This window comes from Nipponia nippon, unplaced genomic scaffold (assembly GCF_047370975.1).
Source record: "Nipponia nippon isolate SJK-2023a ecotype South Korea unplaced genomic scaffold, ASM4737097v1 scaffold_6, whole genome shotgun sequence".
NCBI lineage: Eukaryota > Metazoa > Chordata > Aves > Pelecaniformes > Threskiornithidae > Nipponia > Nipponia nippon.
The window spans coordinates 53518730-53540290 of NW_028262380.1; the positions used below are offsets into that span (position 1 = coordinate 53518730).

General features: G+C 42.5%; 1 protein-coding gene across 2 annotated transcripts in view; it reads right to left on the reverse strand.

Moving 5' to 3' along the window:
* UNC5C (unc-5 netrin receptor C) overlaps nucleotides 1–21561 on the reverse strand; it is a 263508-nt gene that overhangs the window by 83355 nt on the left and 158592 nt on the right. For both annotated transcript variants that reach the window (XM_009474695.2, XM_087736769.1), the window contains exon 2: nucleotides 11310–11531. In XM_009474695.2, coding sequence (XP_009472970.1) covers nucleotides 11310–11531 — 222 coding nt within the window. The remainder of the gene's footprint in view (nucleotides 1–11309; nucleotides 11532–21561) is intronic.

Below are 21561 nucleotides of genomic sequence, written 5' to 3' on the forward strand. Positions count from 1 at the left end.
TGCACTGGTTTGCAACAGTTAGCTATGGTGCCTAATTGTCAGCTAATGGTAGTGAGTTAAGCCAAAATCCCAGCTCCGCTACTATTTTTTAACTGACTGACCTACACAAAAATTACAAAGGGCTGTCTTCAGAGGGATTTTACTTTGAACTGGAATTAAAGAACATGCATTCTGTTTGGGTTTTATTTTCTTTTAGTGAAAACAAGGCCTTTTTGTTCTTTTCCCATTAACATCTGAAGGACCAAGTTGTGTAAGATGCAGGGAAGATTTCAAAACTGAGTTCTTGAACACTGGTGGAAAACAAACTGCGTGCCCTGGTTCCTGCCAGCGTGGCAGAGGTGGGCAGTACAGCCCTGTGGGTTTGGCCCCTTGGGGAAGGTAAAATAGCCCCTCCGCTATCTCCTCCCCCGGCCAACCTCGGCAGCTGATTGCTTTACATCAGCCTTGAACTATTGCCATTTAATACCTTAGAACACACTGGATTGCTTGTTCTCAGCCTATAAACAGTTCAGAGACAAAGCAAAAACACCTCACCCCTTTTTTTTTAATGGAGGCTATTTTCTGGTTGACGGCAGTTTTTGTTAATATGCACAAATGGTTCCAAAATGCGTTGTTCTCTTCTGCATGTAACAACATGTGCCTATTGTTGCCGCTTTCTTTTTTCCTTTTTCCTGGTACAAAAGTTATAATCATGCTCCAGTGTAGCAGGACTCCAAAGAAAACCTCACTACAAGCATATATTTACGTTCAACCACGAGCATCATCATTTCAGAACTCACATAGGCTGAGGTCTAGGAGCAGAAACAAACACGAGTTGAAGCATCTTGACCCAAGCCATCGCGACGCTAAGCAACCCTGAGCGGCGGTACCCGAGCAATTCTCTGCCAGGCTGGTGCTACTTACAGGGAGCAGGAAGAAGAGAGGCCATCTGCATAGGAAAGCATGAGTGTGAGCTCTTAGCGGCTCCAGCTTTTGGGTCAAAGCCCAGTCTTCCCTTCTTTTGGTTGAGGCACATGCAGCTGAGAAAAGTTTGGTTTTTTTTTATCCAAGAGCCAGGAAAAAAAACATGCCAATGGTTCATGTTTTACTTAAAGGTGCAGTTGAGACTTCACAAAGAAAATCCGTGCACTTTTTATTTCTGGTTCAGAGGATTTACATGCTCTTTCTAATGATCTGGGCCTTCAGCAGTGGGTAATGCTTCCCAGTCCCCAGCTTAGTGCTCATGCAAAATTGAAGCACTTTTGAGACAGTTTAGAGCCTCCAGATGAATCTCAATGTGCAGGCAAAAAGGAATAATGGTTGTTTAGCACTTCACTAGAAGAAGCCGAGGAAATTATGAAAAAAAAATAAAAATCTATTGAACTTCAAACATCTGGGAAGCCAACCGAGAGCATCTGAATTTCGAACAGCATGTTTACATTCCCTTTGCACGGGGCGGGGGGCAGGGGAAATGAACAATAAATGGGTTTGTGTGTAAATTTTTGTATAAACACATACACCAAGTTGTTTATGTTATTGACTTACTGACATATACTTGTGTGTATATATATAAAATATGTATCTGCACATGTACTTATGTACCACACCCACTCTGCGTGGTTTTGAGAAGCAGAGACAACGTGAAAATGCCTTATTTCTGTGAACTTGATGCAATGACACAGTTCAGTGGCTGCTGCAGCTATTGTGGGAACAAGGACAGTCGCAATGTGACACAAGGGGTCACTCGGGAGCCTTCCTCAGCAGTTGTTTTCCTATTTTTTAGTCCACGATGTGCAGGAACAGCAGGTTGGGAGAGAAGTGTAAAAGCCCCGCCGTTTTTTGCCGTTGCTGTTCTGCATGCTAGGGATGCTACTTCACAGCCGACTAAGGTATCTTGAAAAAAAAAATTAAAAAGAAAAAAAGAAAAAGGCAAGCAGCTGCTTTCAAAGCAGCTTTGTCCAGTGTGCTGTCAAGTGAAGTGACTTTCACCAGACAGAGATGAAGCTCTGGGAATTTACTGTCTGCTCCCCCATCCAGCATGTTTTTAGGGCTGTGCCAGGGGCAGCAGTCAAAACACCAGCTCCTGAATGCCGGGAGATTTTTCTTAGTTTGTAACCAATAAAAGAATCATCGCAGGAAGGCGTGCAAAAAGGCAGCCTGGTGGTCACAGAAGTCATTTGGTGTGTACATGTTTCCGGATACAGCAGAGCTCATGATCCCCATCAGCTACAGCAAGGCACCAGGGATGTGAGCAAGTTGCTCTGCAGATCCATGCGACTCTGACATAAAAAAAGACCTTTTTCATTATGTAAGTAAATGCCGTCAATAGTATCCTTGTCATTCTGGCTGCCTTTTTTTTTTTTTTTTTCCTGGGTACCCACTCTGACTGAGTTCCAGTACTGGTTTCCACCTCAGTTGTAGAACAAAACGATTAAAACTAAACCCCAAAGCAAGCCTGATCCACTTCTAGGCATCGTTGCTCTTCAGGCCTCCTCTTCAGAGGAGGGCACGGCCACTGACCCAAGTGCAGTGTCAGCACTCATTACAGAAACATCATTGTACAAGTCACTGGGAAGCCAAAAGTAGCAATCAAGCAACTGAGATCCTCTCTAAAATCAAAACCTGGGAGCAAACAATAGAAGAGGCCGTGAGGGCCTAAAGATCAGTATTCAGGGGGAAGAAGAGACACAGAAGAGTCTGACAAAAGACTCCCTTTCTGCTCTCACAATCAAAATATGAAGAGGGATGAGAAGTTATGAGGAACTGTGAAAGTCATCCCATCAAAACCTGATGAGAAAGAGCTGTGCATAACCTTGCCAGTCAATGGCAGTGCTGCTGGTACCTACCACATCACACTGCTCATTTATGTACGAATCAGGAATGCACGGGAATGAGAAAATGAATACAAGCAGTGAACCTGCAAAGGCAGTACAAAATTAGATCCTGTATGGGTCAGAGCTGCATGTGACAGCCCCCTCTCTTTCCCTTACACGTTACTGATGATTTGGTACCCTACCCGCCTAGTGAAAAAAGCCTCACTAAATCTTATCTATGTGCAATGGTTGTTCCATAGAAATGGCTTTTTTTTTTTTTTTAAAAAAAAAGAAGGATTTCTTCAGTCTAGTTTTAAGCAATAGGAAGTCTTCTACCTCTCTTCAGAGAACAATTTCACTGTCTAATGAGCTAATAGAGAAAAAAGTAGAAGATACTACTCAGGTAACTGAGCTATAAGCTTGCACAGACTTCAAGGGACTCAAGACAGCAACACTTAAATGTCTTGCACAGTCATCAAGACCCTAACGTCTCTAAGCAGGGTTAGACCACATTTCCAGTGACTGCATCAGACTATAACTTGTTCTCAACGAAGAAAAAGTAAGGTATAATTTGGACCTTCCATTTCCCTGAATATATTTAGGGATTTTTGCAAAGAAACTACAGACCTATTAGTCCTACTCATTCGCAAATTTAATTAACTGAAACCCCTACATTTATAGGATGCAAGTGTTCCTGCCCTCTCACTGCCAGGGTGCTACTGACTGCAGCCCTTGTGTTTGACAGCACACAAGACCTTGGCTCTGCTGTTCTTTTCTGTCATTCCTGCATCCAGAAAACAGTTGTTTTCCATTTAGACCAGCAGACACAGGACAGAGACTATCCTTTGGGACTCGTCTCCAAACCAAGTTGACATTTATTGGCCTTTCAGGCACCAGACCGCCCTTGCCGCAGGGGCTCCAGATCGCACACAAAGGGCGTTCGGCTCCAAAGGAGCCAGGAGACACGGATGGAAAAAGGAAGCATTGCAGTGCAAAGCTGTGGCTAGTCTGAAGCTGTGGTAGGTGGACTGATGTCTGAAGATGTCTTTTGGGGAATTAATGGGATTACAAGTGTGTAACAAAGGGTTTAATGAAGGAAAAACTTGGAAGGAGATAAGGTGTAGGCTGGAAATATTCAGAGGGGTATCCTCAAACGCTTCAGATGAATGCACTAGGCATCCATATTCCTCCTCTTATTATTTTAAATAACTTTATTTCCTGTCTCAGATTTGTTTTTCTAGAAGCCCACAGGAAACCTTCAGGACAATTGGGCAAACAGCTGCAGCTAGGATGTTAATGCTGCAATAAGAAATGAATAAATATCCTAAAGCTTTCATCTTTTGGTCCCAAAGCACTTTGCAGAGGTAAATAACAGAGATGTTGAGTGATCTGCACAGAGATACACGGTGAATCCACAGAAAATTTGAAATAGGCAAATGACCCTTCCCATGGACCCATCATTACTCACAGGAAGAGCATGAGCAGGATTAACTTGCAGGAAGAGCAGCTCCCTCTGGGCCCCCCGTGAGCATCCCTGAATGCCCTGAAGGACAGAGCCAGTGCGGAGGCTGGAAGAGCTCGGCTCAGTCAGCTTAGCAGCATGAGGGCAGAGGGTTTGCGAGGTCCACAGCTGCTGTCTGTAAAGGTGGCGGGGCACGCACCCCCACAGGGCAAGGAGCTGCTGGAAAGGACAGCATTAGCAGAACAGGCAGGTGCCAAAGGCTGTGCACGTGTGAAGAAGGTGCCCACATGTAAGAGCTAGAAGCGGCCTTCCACAAAGACTTACAGGGACAAAAAACCCCACATACAACAGCTTGATTAAAGAAAAAATTAATGGTATGTTAATATATGTTTTATAAGTGTGTTATACATGGTGAATACTATACTCAGGGGAGTCTAAACTCAAAAACCCCACAGTCTTTTGCAGACTTCTACAGAAAAGATAATCTTCCTGGGTTTACAGGGTGGTTTTGTATTGCATATAATCAGATTTCCCTCCAGAAGCAAATATCTGGCCCAATGTTCTTATTCTGTTTACAAAAAGATTATTTCCCTTCTTTAGGTCAGGACGGACCTCAGTAATTTCTCCACTCAATTCAACCAAAATGAACACCATTTTGAATTTATATCCTAGAAAATGGTGATTCTCTGCGTCTGCGTGTCTGTTGCTTCTGAAGTTTCCAAACTGCCTCTTTTTCTATCAAAGTATACTAATTACTCAAGATGAAAGTGGAAACTTTGCCTGCTTGCAAAAACCGTCTGCAGCAGCTTTGTTGCTGGGTAATCCCTTGATCTGGGCGTGCTGGCGACCACATTCCCAGCAGCTGATTTTGAAGATGCAAACTGCAAGAAGAGAGAACTTCTATTGCAGCGGTGATGGGCATGGGGCTCCTCTTCCCCGGGAGAGCTGCCCGCCAGGCCACGGGGAGTGATAGGCAGAGAGAAGATGGCCCAAGTGACATCTAAAATGGCTGCAACCTACATGCCAAATAGGAAAAAAGTTTGGGTTTGTTCATATACTTTTATGCAAGTAAACAGCCTGTATTTCCCTGGAAAATTCCAGTTCTTTGGAGAAACAAGAGTTGTCTGCTCCTTTCTGCACTGGCTGCAGCCTTTCAGACCATACATATAAACATGTTTCACTTACAGCATCCTTCCAAAGAGGGGACAGACTTCAAATTACTGAAGAAAATGGACTGTAGTATCAATTCTAATCCACATCTCAAAACTATTAATAGAAGCATTTGGGAAGAGATACACAGACACATTTTTAAATTTCCTTGAAATGAGCTGGATTAGGGCAGAGTATTGAAGGAGCAGAGGTAAAAATTGGCAATATGTTGCTGAGAAATAATTATTTTGAATCTGGGTGCTTGATGTTTGTAATGGATTTGATCCAATGATAAACGGAAAATAAAATCACTTGTGACAACAGTGGAATGAAAACAATCCTTATTTATGATATGTGGCTACCTTTACTAACATAACCCCAAGGTATTCTACCCCAGAGAGTCAAAATATTGCAGGCTAAGTATAACTGCAGCATTTAGCATCACTTGTCATCTCCTTAGTGAAGTTAACAGGGAAACCGGCCACATTTGTTCAGAAAAATAGCTTTTTTCCTTATCTTTTGGACTCTTGAAAAATAATACAGAGAATCAGGAGGCTACAGTAGGCCGAGAAGCAGCAAAAAGGGATTAAGGAAGGAAGATGTGCAGAGAGGGAAGAGAGTGTTAAGGAAAGGGAGATGTGTGGGTCACAGAAAGCAAGTAAAACGGTAGCCCTCTGCACTCCTCTCCCTGAGCTGTGCTTACACGGGGACAGGGGGCACCTGAATTTCATATTTGGGCTCCCAAATTAAGTTCTTCAACACTGGTATTCAAAGAAGTGCTGTATTTAAAAAGTAACGACAGTTTTTCTTATTTATAAAATATACTACAACAAATGAGCACAACTGCTCAAAATGAGAGGCTGCACGATGATCTTTGCTGTGTAATCAAAAGTCCCACCTTAAACAACACCCGAACAAGTTGATGGGGCTTTTGTCATTAGGGCAATGCAGCCTTCCAAAATGTGGTGTCACAAACACCAAAATAAATGGCTTTCATGAGATTTACACAGAGGAAGATAAAGCAATAGAGCACTGTGCGCTGGAGGTGATTTTTCTGCCTCTGTACGTGGTGCCAAAAGAGCAGAGACAGTCGCTGCAGAGGTTTTCCCACTGCTGTCTTGGCTGCAGCATCTTGTCAGAGCTGTTTTAAAGGCAAAAGGGCAGACGTCAATCTTTGATCTTTCTGTTGAGAGGGTGATCTATTAAAGACTTAGCTAGCTGGGTACCTACTCCCTCGACAGGCTGCCAAACCCATTGCTTAAGGTAACAACCTCCTATTTGCCAGATCAATGCTGACCCTACGTCAAAAGCTCAGTCTCCTTTCATCAAATCTGCAAGTTGTCCAAAAATACTTTATTAATGGGGAAAGGCAATGGTGGGAGGTAATTGTGGGAATCACAGCAGAGGCTATGTAAAGAAACTGAAACATAGAAGTCTAAGATTTCTGACTGAAAAGAAGAGCATATTCATCCACCCCAGTGCAGTTCAATAAACCCTCTTAATCAGACAAAAATCTTATTCTGAGCCAGATTCTAATTTTATCATTTTCGTTGATTTGTGGGGAGGCAGAGAGTTGAAGGGGCAGCTGAAGGGAAAGTCCTTGGAGCCACCTATCCTCCTTGCTGAAGGCTGGGTGGCTCCTGGGGGACATTAGGTCTTTTGAGAGTCTTCTTCTGAAGGCAGGACATGGGAAAAAGGATAGGCAACTTCACCTGCTCCTTAACAGAGCCTCCCTCAGCATGCCTTTCCTCTGAGATGCCTGTTCATTTTGCATTAGCTAGGGCCTCAGGCCAGGCTCAAGAGTCCTTATTCTGTTGTGCTGCTGTTTGAGAACATGGACGAAGTCATCAGCCAACTCCTGGAGCCCTCCTCTCCCTATGCATCCCAGCAAAAGAAGACAGAAAGTGTAGGCAAACAATAATGCCAGCTGAATTGCCCAATATGTCTATTTAATTAGCACTTAGAAGAGTCCCAAATGTTGTTTTCTCCTTGCTTGAAGGAGAGAGAAGAACATGTCACTGGCATTGCAGAGGGCAAGAGGGGTTTTATAGATCATTTCACCTTAATAGTCATGGAGAAACTATTACAATGCATATCCAAATTGAAAAGACAAAAACAAGGTCCCTGTAGTCCTGATTTTCCTCTCTTGTACATCACCGGGATGTGGGGTTTAATTTAGCAGCATTTAATCCCTCTGGACAAATGAAAGGGGTGCAGGACACTGATTTTCTATACATCTGCAACTCTCCCACTGCTGCAGAATTGGGGTGTGTGTGTCTGAAAATATTTCTCCATAAAAAGCACACATGCAAAATAAAATCTTTTGCCACAGTTGTTTTCAGAGGCACAGTAATTTGGAAAATGTGCACAAATTGCTCTAACAATTATTGATGCTTTTGAACTTCCTGCCCTGTGACAATGGAATTTTCTTGCCCCCAAAAGCATCAGTTCTGCAGGGTTCCTTTTACTTTCATTGCTGTTATCTTTTATGACAGTCAGCCATAAAATCAAATGTGTTCCCTCAAAACAACTTTCATCTTTGTTTTTTAAAACCAGTGTTCTTATTCTTTACATATATTTTTCCACATTAATGGGAAAATATTCCAGTAAAAAACATAAAAAAGACCATGCCCTGCCTTGTATTTCACGTACAAAGGAAATGAAAGAGTCAAAGATGTGCACTAAAGATTTTCAAAGCACCCATTTGCCTTCTTTATGAAAATGCTTAGCTTCTTCCATAAAGAAGAAAAATTCCAGCAAGTCTGAGGATTAAAAAACTGAATGTAATGACCTTCTATGTAAAGCTTCTGGCTTCTCAGACTCTATCATTGGAATTTTTTTTGCAAGGCTCTCTCTTCAGGCTAATTTAATTAAATAAAGTGGTACTAGAACACCCTGTCACTATTACTGTGCTCATCCTCTCCAACCAGAAGGCAACAACTCCCACAGAGTCCCTGTGCATGTTCTTTACAGCAATGCTTTACCTACTGTTTAAAAATATCCCACAGTGCAAAGTGCGTATAACTATAACTGCCATTTTGTACCTTCTCTCTGTTACAAAGAAAAAAAATATATATACATAGGAAAAAGATATAAATATTTATTTTCCTCTTTTAAAAATTAACCTTCTTAATATGTTCAACATTTCTATCTAGCAGCTCTCTTCAAAGAGAGCTTGGCTGCACTCTCATTCCATCTCTTGTGCCACTGCTATTGCTGTGCTGTTGTCTCTGGTTTTATCAATGACAGAAACAAATTTGCCTTATAACAAGAGTTAATCATCTCTACATACATTTCATTCCTGGGCACAGGCTCAAAGTCCATGAACACATAATCTTTTGCAAATCAAAACCTATTTCTCTCTTTCATGCATCATTTACAATCCCAAGATGATATACTGCTAGCATCACACCTGTATTCTAGTCCTCTTTCTTCCAGATCACCCCTCCTTTAGAAAAGAAAGCACAGGTGACCTTTATGTTTTTCCTCTCATATATTTTATTGTCTGTCTTGTTTTCCTTTGCTTTGCTTTTGTACCTAAAGAACTGAAAGAGAAAGCCTGGTTCAAAAACGGCAGCAGAAGACCACCTCAGCATGGTGTTCTTTGTATTTAGGCAGAACAGACCTTAAGAATGGGAAAATATCAGGAAAGAAGAATGCACCCAGTTTTCAAGTTGCTGGGATTACACAACTGACCCAGCAGAAACACTATGTAACTGAGATCCCTTTGAGACCCGGGCTACCCATGTAAAGGCTAGACCTGACCTGGTTTCCTGGTTTGGGGACAATTTCTCCAGCCTCTCTAACTGCAAGCCTGAAGCCACCAGCAGCGTAGGCTTGGGCTGCCATCCTTACGCCACCCTCTGAGCAACTCAGTCACTGCTCTCTGCCCTAGGTTACAACTACTGCACTAGCTGGCCAAAAATAGCAAAAGAAACCAAAATAGCCTCAGAAGTGGTAGAGTCAAAGGGCTTTGCCAGCCTGACTGGTGCAAGCTGCCAAGCCGATACCTCCTTCTTTGGGCACCAGAACAAATCCTCAAAGTCACTGTCTCCTGCAACTTTTTCTCCAGCTCCATCTGCAGTGGATCTATTTTCCCAAGCTTCCATTGCTTTGAAGGACATTATTTTACCACTACCTTAAATACATTGTTTACCCGTTTCTATACTAACTATGTGCTATGAGCCCTGATTCTCAGTCTACTTACAGGAAAGTGCACGAACACTGCAACCGTGATATGCATTAATCAACCTTTTGGCAACAACCAGGTTGGCTGACAAATTTAGGTTCTGATGACAGTTTCGTTTTAACAAGCTATTAGTGTGACTGGGTTTGTGGCTCTTGTGCTAATAATCTGATGTGCACAGCTTTTGACACCCTCCTCCCCCCCAAACTCTAGGACATTATGTTAATCTCTAACTGGATATGGGTTTCATTTGCATATAATTGCTGCTGTTTGTTATGCAAAACATTTGTCCTCTAATATATTCAGATGCATCTCTTTTCAAGACTGGCCTTCTACACTTGTAGAATGCAATTTGATTTTTGGCATCATGAAGTTTTTCTACACCTGTAGTAAAAAATTTCACCTGTAGAGAAATATTTTCATGTTTCTAAAAGCTTAAAAAATTAACACAGTGATAGCTGCCCTCCTGCTTGTCCTTCTTTTTTCCAGTGGACTCCCATGGATGAAAAAAATTGAAGATGTATTAAGTAAGAAGAATTTATTTTTTTAGTTTTTCTGCTGCAGTCAACTTGTTGAAAAAGCCAATTCTTACAAACAAATAAACAGGCCCAAAGTTTAATACAGATTTTGTCTACAGCCTTTCTTCCTACACCCACCTTCTCTTTTTCAAGCTGAGAGCACCACAGTACCGTTAAAAGCTTATGCTTTTGATCTCTGTGCAAATAAATGAGCTGAAACAAATAAAACCCGGTTCACAAGAGACTTCCAAGACATCTGGTGAAGTTATTTTTCTAAGTAATTAGACCAAGTGGTGGTGTAATTCCCAAATGAAAGGTACCTTCTTGCTCAGTATCCAGTTATTTCTCAGAGCCATCAAAACAGCAGTAAGTCCCACTTCTCTCCTTGCATGTGACTCAAACTCTATTGATTACCAGTCTTCCCAAACGGGAACAATCATATCTTTGATTTATGCTGGTTTATTACTCAAGTTTTTAAACCTTTTTTTTTTTTTTTTTTTGGTACTATGAGGGTCCTATTTTTCTTCTACAAATGCCAGTGGGATTTCTGGTATTAACTGAGGAAGGATGCAGCTTTTGGCTTCCCCCCCCCCCCCCCCCCCTTTTCCTTGCTAACCTACTGTAGTTCTGCTTCATCCAGGCTCTGTGGAGCATGCAGAAAAGTGTAATGGAATAACAGCCAGGTGCTTGCTCTGGATCAATACACTGCTCTAAACTGTGCCCAGGTGTGCTTTCTCCTTTCTTGCTGGAAGCTGATTAACTTTCTCCTTTTTTTCTTGAATCTCCCCAAGAAAATAGCATTCTAGGAACAACCCAATTGCTCTTCGGCACTTTGGGGAGAATGCGGTTCTTGGTCTGTGACTACGATACAGTGCAACCACTGGGAATTTGTGACACTGGGGAAGTGAACAGGGAGTAGACCTGGCTGAGAAAGCAATTCCATTTTGTTTGTGCATGGTTCTCCTGGTTTTTTTTCTTTCAAACTCGGGCAGGGTGCTCTACAGTCATGTTTTACTAACTGACCTGGATGCAGACACCACCTCTGTGCTGTGACAGTTAATGTTCAGTAATGCCAGATACAGAATTCACAGCTGTATCAAGAGTAAAGTAGCTGCCATAGGAAATAGCTACTAGATTACAATGGTGGGCTTGATATTAACGCTTTTTAATCCTCACCCCTCCATGACACAACACAAACTCACCAGAGGTTTCATCTACTCTCTCATCCACCACATGGTCCTTCTGATGAACCCATTCGCTGTTGCACTTAAAATAGATCTGCGTGGCTGGGCTCGCTTTGCAGTACAGATTCACGGGCTTGTTCTTCACAATGTAAGCCTCTTCGGGTTCGATGAGGAAGTGGGGCAATGGCTCTGGAGGATCAGAGGGAAAAGTTTCTGGAAGTTCATGAAAAAAATCATCATCTGTAGAGAAGAGACAAAAAGGATAAATGAAACAACCAAAATTCAGCTGGCACACACTTACAAGCACTTTCTGAAAATTTCAAAAGGAGCATACTTTTTGAATAAATTGTTATCTTAGGAGCATTCCTAGACCGAGGCTTAAATGCACTGCAGTTTTCAGACTAGAAGAAATTGTTCTTTACATCCTGAGCTCTCTCTCCTCTATGTGATGTGACAGGAACGTACACATTCACATGTCTGGGAATGGTCCTTTGTTATCATCACCGGCAATACTAGCAATAAAGCATTATGTTAGTGCTGGGGAGAGTTGCCTGCAAAACCAGAAAAAGAAAGAATAGAAACTTTTGGAGGCTTCAAGGTCACACTTTTCAATAGTGACTTATCACACTGTTTAATCAAGTGCATGCACATAGCTAGTATTGGCTGAGGCTGGTACAAATAGGAAATAGCGCCTTTCGTTTCCAATGAGCAATGTGAAATCTGCTCCAAGGGCAAAAGACTAAAAGCAAGTCCAGTCTGCGCTTCTTTGTTCACACCCTGACTCTCTTGCTAAGACTTCTAATGAAGGTGCCAAGCTATGCTTTATTTACTTCGTTTGTAGTACACTGGTCTGTGCAGTCCTCGCTACGGAGAGGAATCAGGAGCTGGGATATGGGGCAGAGCAGCTGTGAGATGGTGACATTTTGGGCCAACACGGACGCGTGCTATCGACGCAAGGAACCTCTGCACCTCTATGGTGCTGCTGGTAATGAATAAAGTCGATGTAAGAAGCCTGGAGAAAGAGGAAAAGAATCCAACGCACAGGAGGCAACACTGAAAACACCTAACACCATACTTTCCTTTCTCTTTCTCTCCCTCTTCACAAATTCCCTTTTACAACCCCTCCGCCCCTTCCTGCAGAGGAAGTCCTCCACATCAGAAAGCACCGATTCGGCAGAGAATAACCCTCTCCCATCCACCTGCCCACCTGCCGTCAGTGCACAAGAACATCCAAGAGGCTCCCAGCGGCAAAGGGGGGGGCGGCACCAACTACTGACAGATGCACCAGCAGCAAGCTGACAGTCCTGAAGGCCTTATTCAATCTCCCTCTTTCTGCCTCTGAAGCAGTTATCGTTATAGACAGTGACGGACGCTGCTGCTGATCAATAAAACACCACAGAACATCAAACTAAAAATACTGTGGAAGGCTGGCTATCTTCTCCCTGCCAGTCTTCATGAAGATGAAATGTCAGACGGCTACCTCCCCGTACCTGAGACATGCCTGTGCAGGCTGTGTCCAGAATTATAAGGGGCATGAAAGGCTCTCTTTCCACCTACTGCTTTTGCAGAAAGACAAGAAAGAACAGGAACAGATGAAGGAGAGAGGGGGAGAAGGTAATGTGGTACCCATCCATGTAGCTATATGGAGGTAGACTGTACGTCTTTATCAGGGGTGGGAATATCTTACACAGCAAAAGATTCTGCGAACCTCTTGAACTATTTATGAAGAGAATATATGTTCACCGATTTTTTTTTTTTTTCATATTAATTTAAAAATACTCTTGTCCTTTTGGGTGTCTCATTTTACAAAGAGTAACAGGCCTGACTCACTACCTCATCACTCTCTGAGAGTTAATAGAAGTGAACTGTCTCAATGCTAGAAGAAAGTGCCACTAAATAAGGCCTGACATTTTTCTAGCAAAGGGAAAATCTGTGACATACTATAACAACTCCATTTCCATCTCCAACTCATCATCTCCGAATATTCAAATTAGATTTAATTCTTATCACTTTTCCATCCTTCCTTTTTTTCTGCAGTTTTCTTTTCACTCTGACCACATCACCCTCCTTTTTCTGCAATCCCAGTTCCTCTCCCCGTTAGGTATTTCTTCCTTGCTCCATTTTGCTCCCCAGTTTTTTCCAAAGAGAAAGCAAGAGGCTTTTCAGCATTCCTCAGCCCCTTCTCTCCGTATCTCCCCCTCTTCCCCACTCCCTCCCTCTCCCTCTCCCACACGCTGCTCCACAGACATCCACAACACAGAAACATTAGAGATGAATCATTTCCCCTGAATTGCCACAGGACGTATCTTTTTCTTCTGGTCATTTAATTGCAAATCAGCGAGCAGACAGATGGAAACTAACAAAGCACACATATGTTTTATAATTAAACAAGTATTGCTTCACTAATTTCTGGTGACTGGAAGAACAAATGTATTTATTTTCACCACTAGGTTTCTGCACGGTATCAAAGACAATACTTACGCTGCCTGACCAATTAACTGCATCTTATCAAAGATGTAACTAGAAAGTCTAAAAGCAGGTATCAGCAAGCTGCAGAAAAGAAAAAAGGTGGTTTTAAAAATTATTTCTTTAATCAGCCTGGAGAATGTGTGTGGGCTTTGGCTTTCCCTCCTGAAAGTAACTGCTTCTAAAGTTTAAATATTATTTTTATGTTAAAGTGGATTCACAGTACTGCCCAGTATGTGACAATCTAGTCTCACGTTTTGATTGTGGCGATAGATGTTTCCCTTCACCAGCCTGGCATCCAGCAACCAGGTACAAGCCAGTTTCCTTACTGGCTTCTTTGTACAATTCCACCTTACTCTTCTTAAGCAATAATAAAGCCCAGCTTTATTTTTCCACACTTTTTCTCATTGCTATTGAGAGGCATCTGAACTGCTCTTATATGTTAGGGATATAGATGGAAACCATTCACAAACCGTCACACAGAGTGCACAGAGGCTGCCTTGTCCCTGGAAACTGGCATTTAAAATCTGCACTTTTAGAATAAATGTAAGATAGTAGCTAGGACAGATTTTTTGGGCTTTTTAAACCGGAGTACATTCATTCAATCCTTGCCCTCTTACTACTGCTATTAGTAGCAACACTGGTGTTACTTTTTTTATAGAGCAGATTCTTAAGAGGAGCATCCAGAATATGACCACGACTGTGTTTTTCTGTGTTTGGCAGAAAAAACCCTGATCATACTGCAAAGCTAGTCCTACCTGCATTAGCATTCAGGGCCCCGCACTCCTGCTATTGACTGCTGAAAGGTAACCGGCGGCTTTATCTGCCCGTGCGGATCGCAGCGGGAAGTCACTTGGTGTTCCCTGCATTCCCCAAAGAGATGGGATCGGCTGCTGCGGGGAGGCAAACCCCCGCTCCCCTCCCGCCCAGGCACGCCAGCCGCCACCGGCTGAAGTCGCAGGATGGCGGTTTACAGGTAGACAGGGTGTGCAGCCGCGGTCCCCCTGTGTCGTGCTGCGGTACTTGCCTCTTGGGATGAAGACGCATTGAGGAGGAAGAACTTTAAATCCCCTCATGATGGCTTGCCCATCACAACAGGCACAGCTGTGGCACAGCTTGGGACAGTCAGGCAGTTCGGCTGCTGATCTGGGACAGGGTTTTGAACCATCAACCTTAACATGCATCTTGGATCCAAGTCTTGCATTTCATTTTTTTTTAATTAGACTGATATGCTGTTATGCCTTCATTGTAATGCTTACAGCAACATGTGAGCATCATTATAATGGCAGTGTAATGGCCTATAATTTGGATGAGGGTCGCCTCTCGTTGTGTGCTCCATCTCTGTACAAGGGGATAAATCTTGCCTGAGACTTTGATCTGAATCTTCCCGCCAGTTGTCATTGTTTATTTAAAATGTTCATCTCCCGACGGCGCAACAAAGCAGCAAACTTTATATCTCTCTTATTTAACTCTCCTAAGGAGTTAGACATTTTTTCTCCTGTCTGGAGGAAAAAAGCTAATTAAACCATTTGGGAGTGATCTGGGAGTGTAGATACAAACAAACACAAAAAATTCACGTACTTGATTTCTAATCATTATGTCAATGTCATGCGCAGCAAGTTCCCCTTACAACCTTGATCAAACGCAAAACCGAGGCACGCATCATTCTCCCCTGTTGCAACAAATCCCCTTCTGTGCTCAGTAACTTTGAGCTGCAAGTTTACTTCTGCAGTATGTCACATTCATCTTTATTTTCACATAATAAAGTGTACAGCCCATCTGTTGTTATTGACTGATTTATATTAGCAAGACAAAAGACCTGATTAATGGCACCGCTAAACTGGTTTCACTCATGCAGTTCACTCATATGAAGAAAAGAAATTATTAAAAAGCCATTTTAATCTATAAACTTAATTTGGAATTTTTTGTTTTAGTTGCTGGCCCAAATACAGATACGCTCATTTATTTGCCTTCTGTAGTATCTGACAACTATATGTTTTTTTAAAGGCAAGTCAAATGCAAAATCTATAGGAACAGGTGAAGTGTCACTGAAATCAGCATTCATAGTAGCTAGCATGGACTGTCACGCATAGGAATTTTAGTTTAATTATCTTTTAAGGTAAAACAAATCTTTGCCTAAGTCAGGAACCTTTTGATGTTAGGAAAGGTCTTTATTCTTTTCATGCATTTGTTTGTAAAATTGTACATATTATAGCTCTTCATGCATAACAAGTGAAAAAGGAGATTTTATGGTATACTTCCCTTTTTATAGACTAGTTTCCCCGCTCTAATCTGTGGCAGGAAAATATTGTGCTCCGTACACCAATCTATTCATCTCTAGATCACTAGTTTTATTACTATATATCAAGCTTTAATTCTCATCAGCCCAGCATATAACTCACTATATTTCTGAAATGCGAGACTTAAACTATTATTGCTTAGATCATAATATATTGGACCATTATCTCTTTGTGTGAGACCTGAAGCAAATTCTTCTCAAATGGAATTTACTTCAGAATGATTCAAGAGCAATTCAAAATGAATGGCTGCAAAGCTAATTCCATTTGCATTTGGATGCCCATCACTCGGCAAGATCATTCCCCACGCATTGCAAGAAAGGCAGCTGGAGTTAACTGTATGGATGGGATTTCTGTTCAGTTTTTTAATGTTATGATTAAAAAGCTTTCTAGAGCAACAAGTATTGTTTACTGTGAAATTAACAGCAGGTGCTAGCTCCGTAAGGCAGCTTATCAGGATGGAGGCAAGGGTTTGGTTTACAGCGCACACATTTTCAGGAAGGGAAAATTGCTCAGCTGGAAGTCCTTCGGTTACAGGGTTTTCTGTCCTCCTAGGAACGGCACGCGGTACCACGGTGCCACCAAATGGGAAGCAAGGAAGCAAAAAAATCCTGTATGCCATATAGCCTGCCTCCACCTTAGAGCCCAGTAACACCGATAGCGCCATGAATCCAAAATTAGGCCAAGTTGAATGAGAAATGGGAGAAAACGGGACTTTTTCTAAGAATTACTGGTGAGTCGCTTCCATGCCGAAGGGCCCTCTCATCCCCGCCTCAGCTCTGGAGACCACACAGGGACAAAGAATGGGGACAGCAAAGCATAGCCCATGCCCTGAACGAGAAAACACATTTTCCTGGTCTGCCCAGGAGAAGAGGAGGAAGACGGTGGCTTCCTCAGCACTCATCCTCTGTCAGCCCTACCTCCAGCTGATTGTAAGGTGGGCATGCAATAAGGCAATCGCACATTATTCTCCAACATCTCAAAAGTGGAAGATTTCACCAAATAGCCCAGGACAACTGCAATTTTATAACAGCATAATATTTGGCCAGCTTGGGAGGCTGGCATTTGCTTGCTTGTAGCTGAATTCGCTGCAGGCCTTTATGTGCCTAAAGACAAGGCTTGGTTTTGTGGCAGCCCACAAACCAGATGCTTGCTGAACCTTGCTGAACTCTCAGGGGAGCAAGGTCAAGGGAATTTCAGACTCAAATTTACTGAGCACCCACAAAATGAAACGCTCTTTTTGGCAGGGAAAGCAGAGTGCAGGCATGGTCTGGGAAAAGCAATAGAGAAATCAATAGGGCATGCAATATTAATCTTTTTTGGGTGACTTCAGTCCAGAAACAGAATAAATAAAGACTGCAAAGAGGAATGAACTTCCCCTGCACCTGCAACAGCTCGGTGAAGACCCTCCTAGCAGATCTCAGCTTAACAACACACTCCCAGGAGGCTGAACGTGAGCTTTGCATGCACTTAGAGAACGAGGAACACATCCACTGAGTGGCTATGTATAGATCAGAAGGCTGCTGGGCAAAAGTCTCCCCCCCCGACCACACACACATCAAACAAAACCCAAACACATCCTTTCCTGCCCTCCTGTACCCCTACCAAAGAAGCAACTTCCACAGAGGCATCGGAAGCAATACGTGATCCACTGTCAGCCACAGGCGCCAACCTGGAGGACTTTCTAAAACCCAGATGATGGGCATCTAAGACATCTGAAATACTGGATTTTTGGCTCAACTGAAGAGCTCAGGAAGGAGGTTTCAGTTATTCAATGACAAGCCTACTACATTGGACATCCCAAATAAATAAATAGGCTACCAAAGGCCTAATATAGTAATCGTGTTCATTATGCCTATCTTACCTCGACTAGCCTTTCTTGGAAAGGAGAAAGAGAGAAGAAAATGACATGCTTTCCCTTGCAACAGCAGTGCGCAGCCTGGCATTAGTGTGCCTGCTAGGACTGGGAGCTGTGGTTCAAAAGCAGGGACGTTTCACAGTCAAAGAAGCCAAAGGAACAGCTGATGGTGCTCCCTGCTGGCAGCACCGCGCTGAGCGGAGGCCCCTCACATTGTGCGCTTCTCTCCGTCCTCCTATTTCACGTGAATGCCGCACCATCAGATATAAAACCAACAGCAGAGGAAGACGAAAGAGTAAACAGTTGTGACTTGGCCATGGCCAATGTGGACACTGTGCAACCATGTTACCTACAGCAGTCAGCTTGTGCTCCGTTTCCCCTGCTTTGATAGCACCATCTCCTTTTCTCTGGTCAATGGTTGGAATATATTTTGCCTGGCTTACCCTGGTAACCTGCACTGCTGCTAATCAACAATTAATTCCAGTGGAGACAGATCTGATTTGCATCAGAGTAAGGAAAAGGAGAATCAGGTCTAGATGCCGAAAACACTGACTGTACCAGCTTTATAAAGCAGCTTGCAAGTTATATATTACTGTCTGGGGAAAAAGCATCTACCCCCAGTTCGTTTAATTCATAATTATAGTTTCTGCTTCTCTTGAGGCTAATGGCAATTTTATCATCAGTCAGATCAGAGGCAAACCAGACAGAACACGTGTCCTCAAAATGATTCTTGCAACCCTCTTTAAGAGAGAGATATTTCTTTATACATCCCATTGTGAATCCAGGACAAAAATTGTGGATATACACACAGACACGACATTTAAGGTTCTGTACGAAGAACTTTACCATTGCCCTAAGACAAAGTCCATCAGACTACCAGCTGCTGCCTAAATGTGCAAGAGATGGTACAGGTACTTGTCAGCATTGGACTCAGTGTAGGAAAATGCCAGAACATGGCATGATTTCACGCAAGGCAATGAAAATACTTCCTGTTGCATACGAAGAGCACCAAACTGTTCTTTGGGCAATGAGGTTTATGATAATTGTTGTCAGTGTAAGAAATCTAATGCAGTAATCTGCAAGTGCTATTTATTATGAGGCTGCCTAACCATATAAATAGATAAAACAGGACGGAGGCCAATCATCAGGGAGTGAGGCTGACCTAGGAGCATTGACAGTGTGAAATGTCGAGTGGAGAGGCAAAGGTCCTGTCTCTCTGCTGCCCTGTCCTGTGCACCGTCAGTCATATCCCTCTTTGCAACACTTTCATTAATTCTGATGGAAACTTTGCTGTTGTGCTTCTACAGAGCTACTGGATAAGGTTGACTCCGTTAGTGGGCCAAGGCCATCAAAAGTACAGCACCTGAAAATAGAACTACAGTGCTTGTGCAAACAGCAGATGACATCAGGGACATTTCTTGGCAATCATTATCTTGTGGAAGACTGCTTTCCTTTGTCCTGTTGCTCTCTCTTTCCATTTGTTTAAAACTAATAAAATATTCATGCTTAAAAAAAAAAAGTGGGCTGCAGACTGTCTCTGAAACTTTATCTCCCTTACTCTGTCATGTAATAAAAACACAAAGTGTTTTGTACACATGTAAGTGTTACTTTGTCAAGCACACACGCTGTGTTCTGTTAGTGTGAGCTCCGGGCATTTAATCTAATCAGAAAATTAACACGACTCCTAATAGACATGGTTGTGATGGTAGAGTTCATGCAGTTTGGCTGCATATTATTGCTAGTTCTGTTTTCTCTGATAAGAAGGCAACATACGAACAGTGGAGAAACTTCAGTGTCAGACCACGAGATTTTCTATGCTGCCTGTAAAACTGAACTGCATTTTTTCCTTTTGAATTCTAGCTTGTGGAGGGTCTGTATGGTGGCATGGGATCCCTTCCTAACCACCTGCAAAGCAAAGTCTAATTTGAAACATTTCTGCCCCAGCTGCCATTAGTAGTCATAATGGTTGACACAGGGTCAAAAAATTATTAAACCTCTGAGGAGGATCATTTCCTCTTCAGTGTTAGGCTTCACTTTCCTTTGACACATTAGTCCTGAAGCAGCTCCAGGCTCTTGACCCCTCCTTTAACCCTGATAACTAATTAAAGATGGACAAGGCTTAGGCTAAAATACTTTTTGTTAAACCTATTCATTCTCAAGTCCCCTTCAGGCACTCTTTGTCACACAGGGCAGAGCCTGCCATATTTACATGATCATGAAAGTAGGTGCCTGTTACAATAATATGAAAAATCTCTTTTTACAAGACTGAACTTAACGTTGTGGTTAGACGGTAGGATGCGTTTTATAGCATATAAAACATATTCTCAACACATACTGGAAACAAGTTTCCTGGGTATAGTCCAAAGCATACAATTCAGGAAAAATCCAAGGATAATTAAGTCTGTATGTATTTTTTAGAATTAAAAGTTCAGACTCAGGTTCTTCATCTGACTGCTATTTCAACAGTCTGAATATGGTGTCCCGAATATGATGAACAAACGAAGAACTGATCCTACCTTTTCTCACACAAGGATTTCTTAAGGCTCTATCATGTACTAGAAACAATGACAGAGCTCAGGCTAGAGAGCTGTCAGCCACAGACGGATGGATTTTAAGGCCAGTGGTAAGTCATATCGCACAGCACGAGTTGGTTTAATACAGATAAATCTGTGTGCAACGTATTGTTGATGGTGAGGGCACAACGAAAGGAGTCCCATACTGCTAGCTTGAGAGAGGATCTGTAACTGAATGTGGCACTCTGCAAATACTTTCTTAGCTTTTTATGTTGTTTCATGTTAATAATTAAGCTTCCTTCTTGCGTCAGTATGTCAGGGTTAAAATGTCAATCCTTTGGTTCTAGCAAGAAAGGCTTTTAAAACTGCTGCACACCTCTGCTCCCAGATTTCAAATGCTTTCAATGCAAGCATTTTTCTCAGCAAAGAGCGATGATCAAACATCCCGTGATTAATAAAACCGAGATCTAGTGGGATGTCACGGATCCTGATTTCATGAGCTATCTGAAGTGTACAGTTAATCTAGTTAGTGGGATCACTCCATTCCAGAGAAACACAGGACACTTGCCTATACCTAAAATAATAGCTCAGTTGTATGACCACCTGATTAAGGCATCGAGCTGAGACCCAGGGGACAGATATTCTTGTGTGACCTTGGGGAAATCTACTCTGCCTGGTTCAGGGTCCCATCTGCAAAATGGATGTAGCAGCCTAATAGGTAGCGCTCTAATTCACTTCCTTCAAACTGAGTAAACAACTCAGTACTCAGATTCTTCCTTGAAAATTTCCCCAAAATACCTGTCAGCATCATTTACTAAACAGCCAACAACCGTTACACAAAGAACCACAAACAAATCTATGTTTATGAAACAATTAGGGAACAAAGTTTGGCTATTTTGGAGGCGATGCAAGTTTTGCCACTGGTCTCCCTCTGTATCGATGGAGAGGTTGAAGAGCAGGATTTGGAGCAGAAGCCTGACCCTGGGGGCTCTGAAGGGCTCTCTCCACAGGCTAGGGGCATCCTGGTGAGACTGGTGTCCTGAGACTAACATTAGTCCTCATGAATATCTACCTATTCACTACTTTCTTCCATGGATCTTAATGAGATTATTATTTGCCTGGTGCTAGTTACCTAA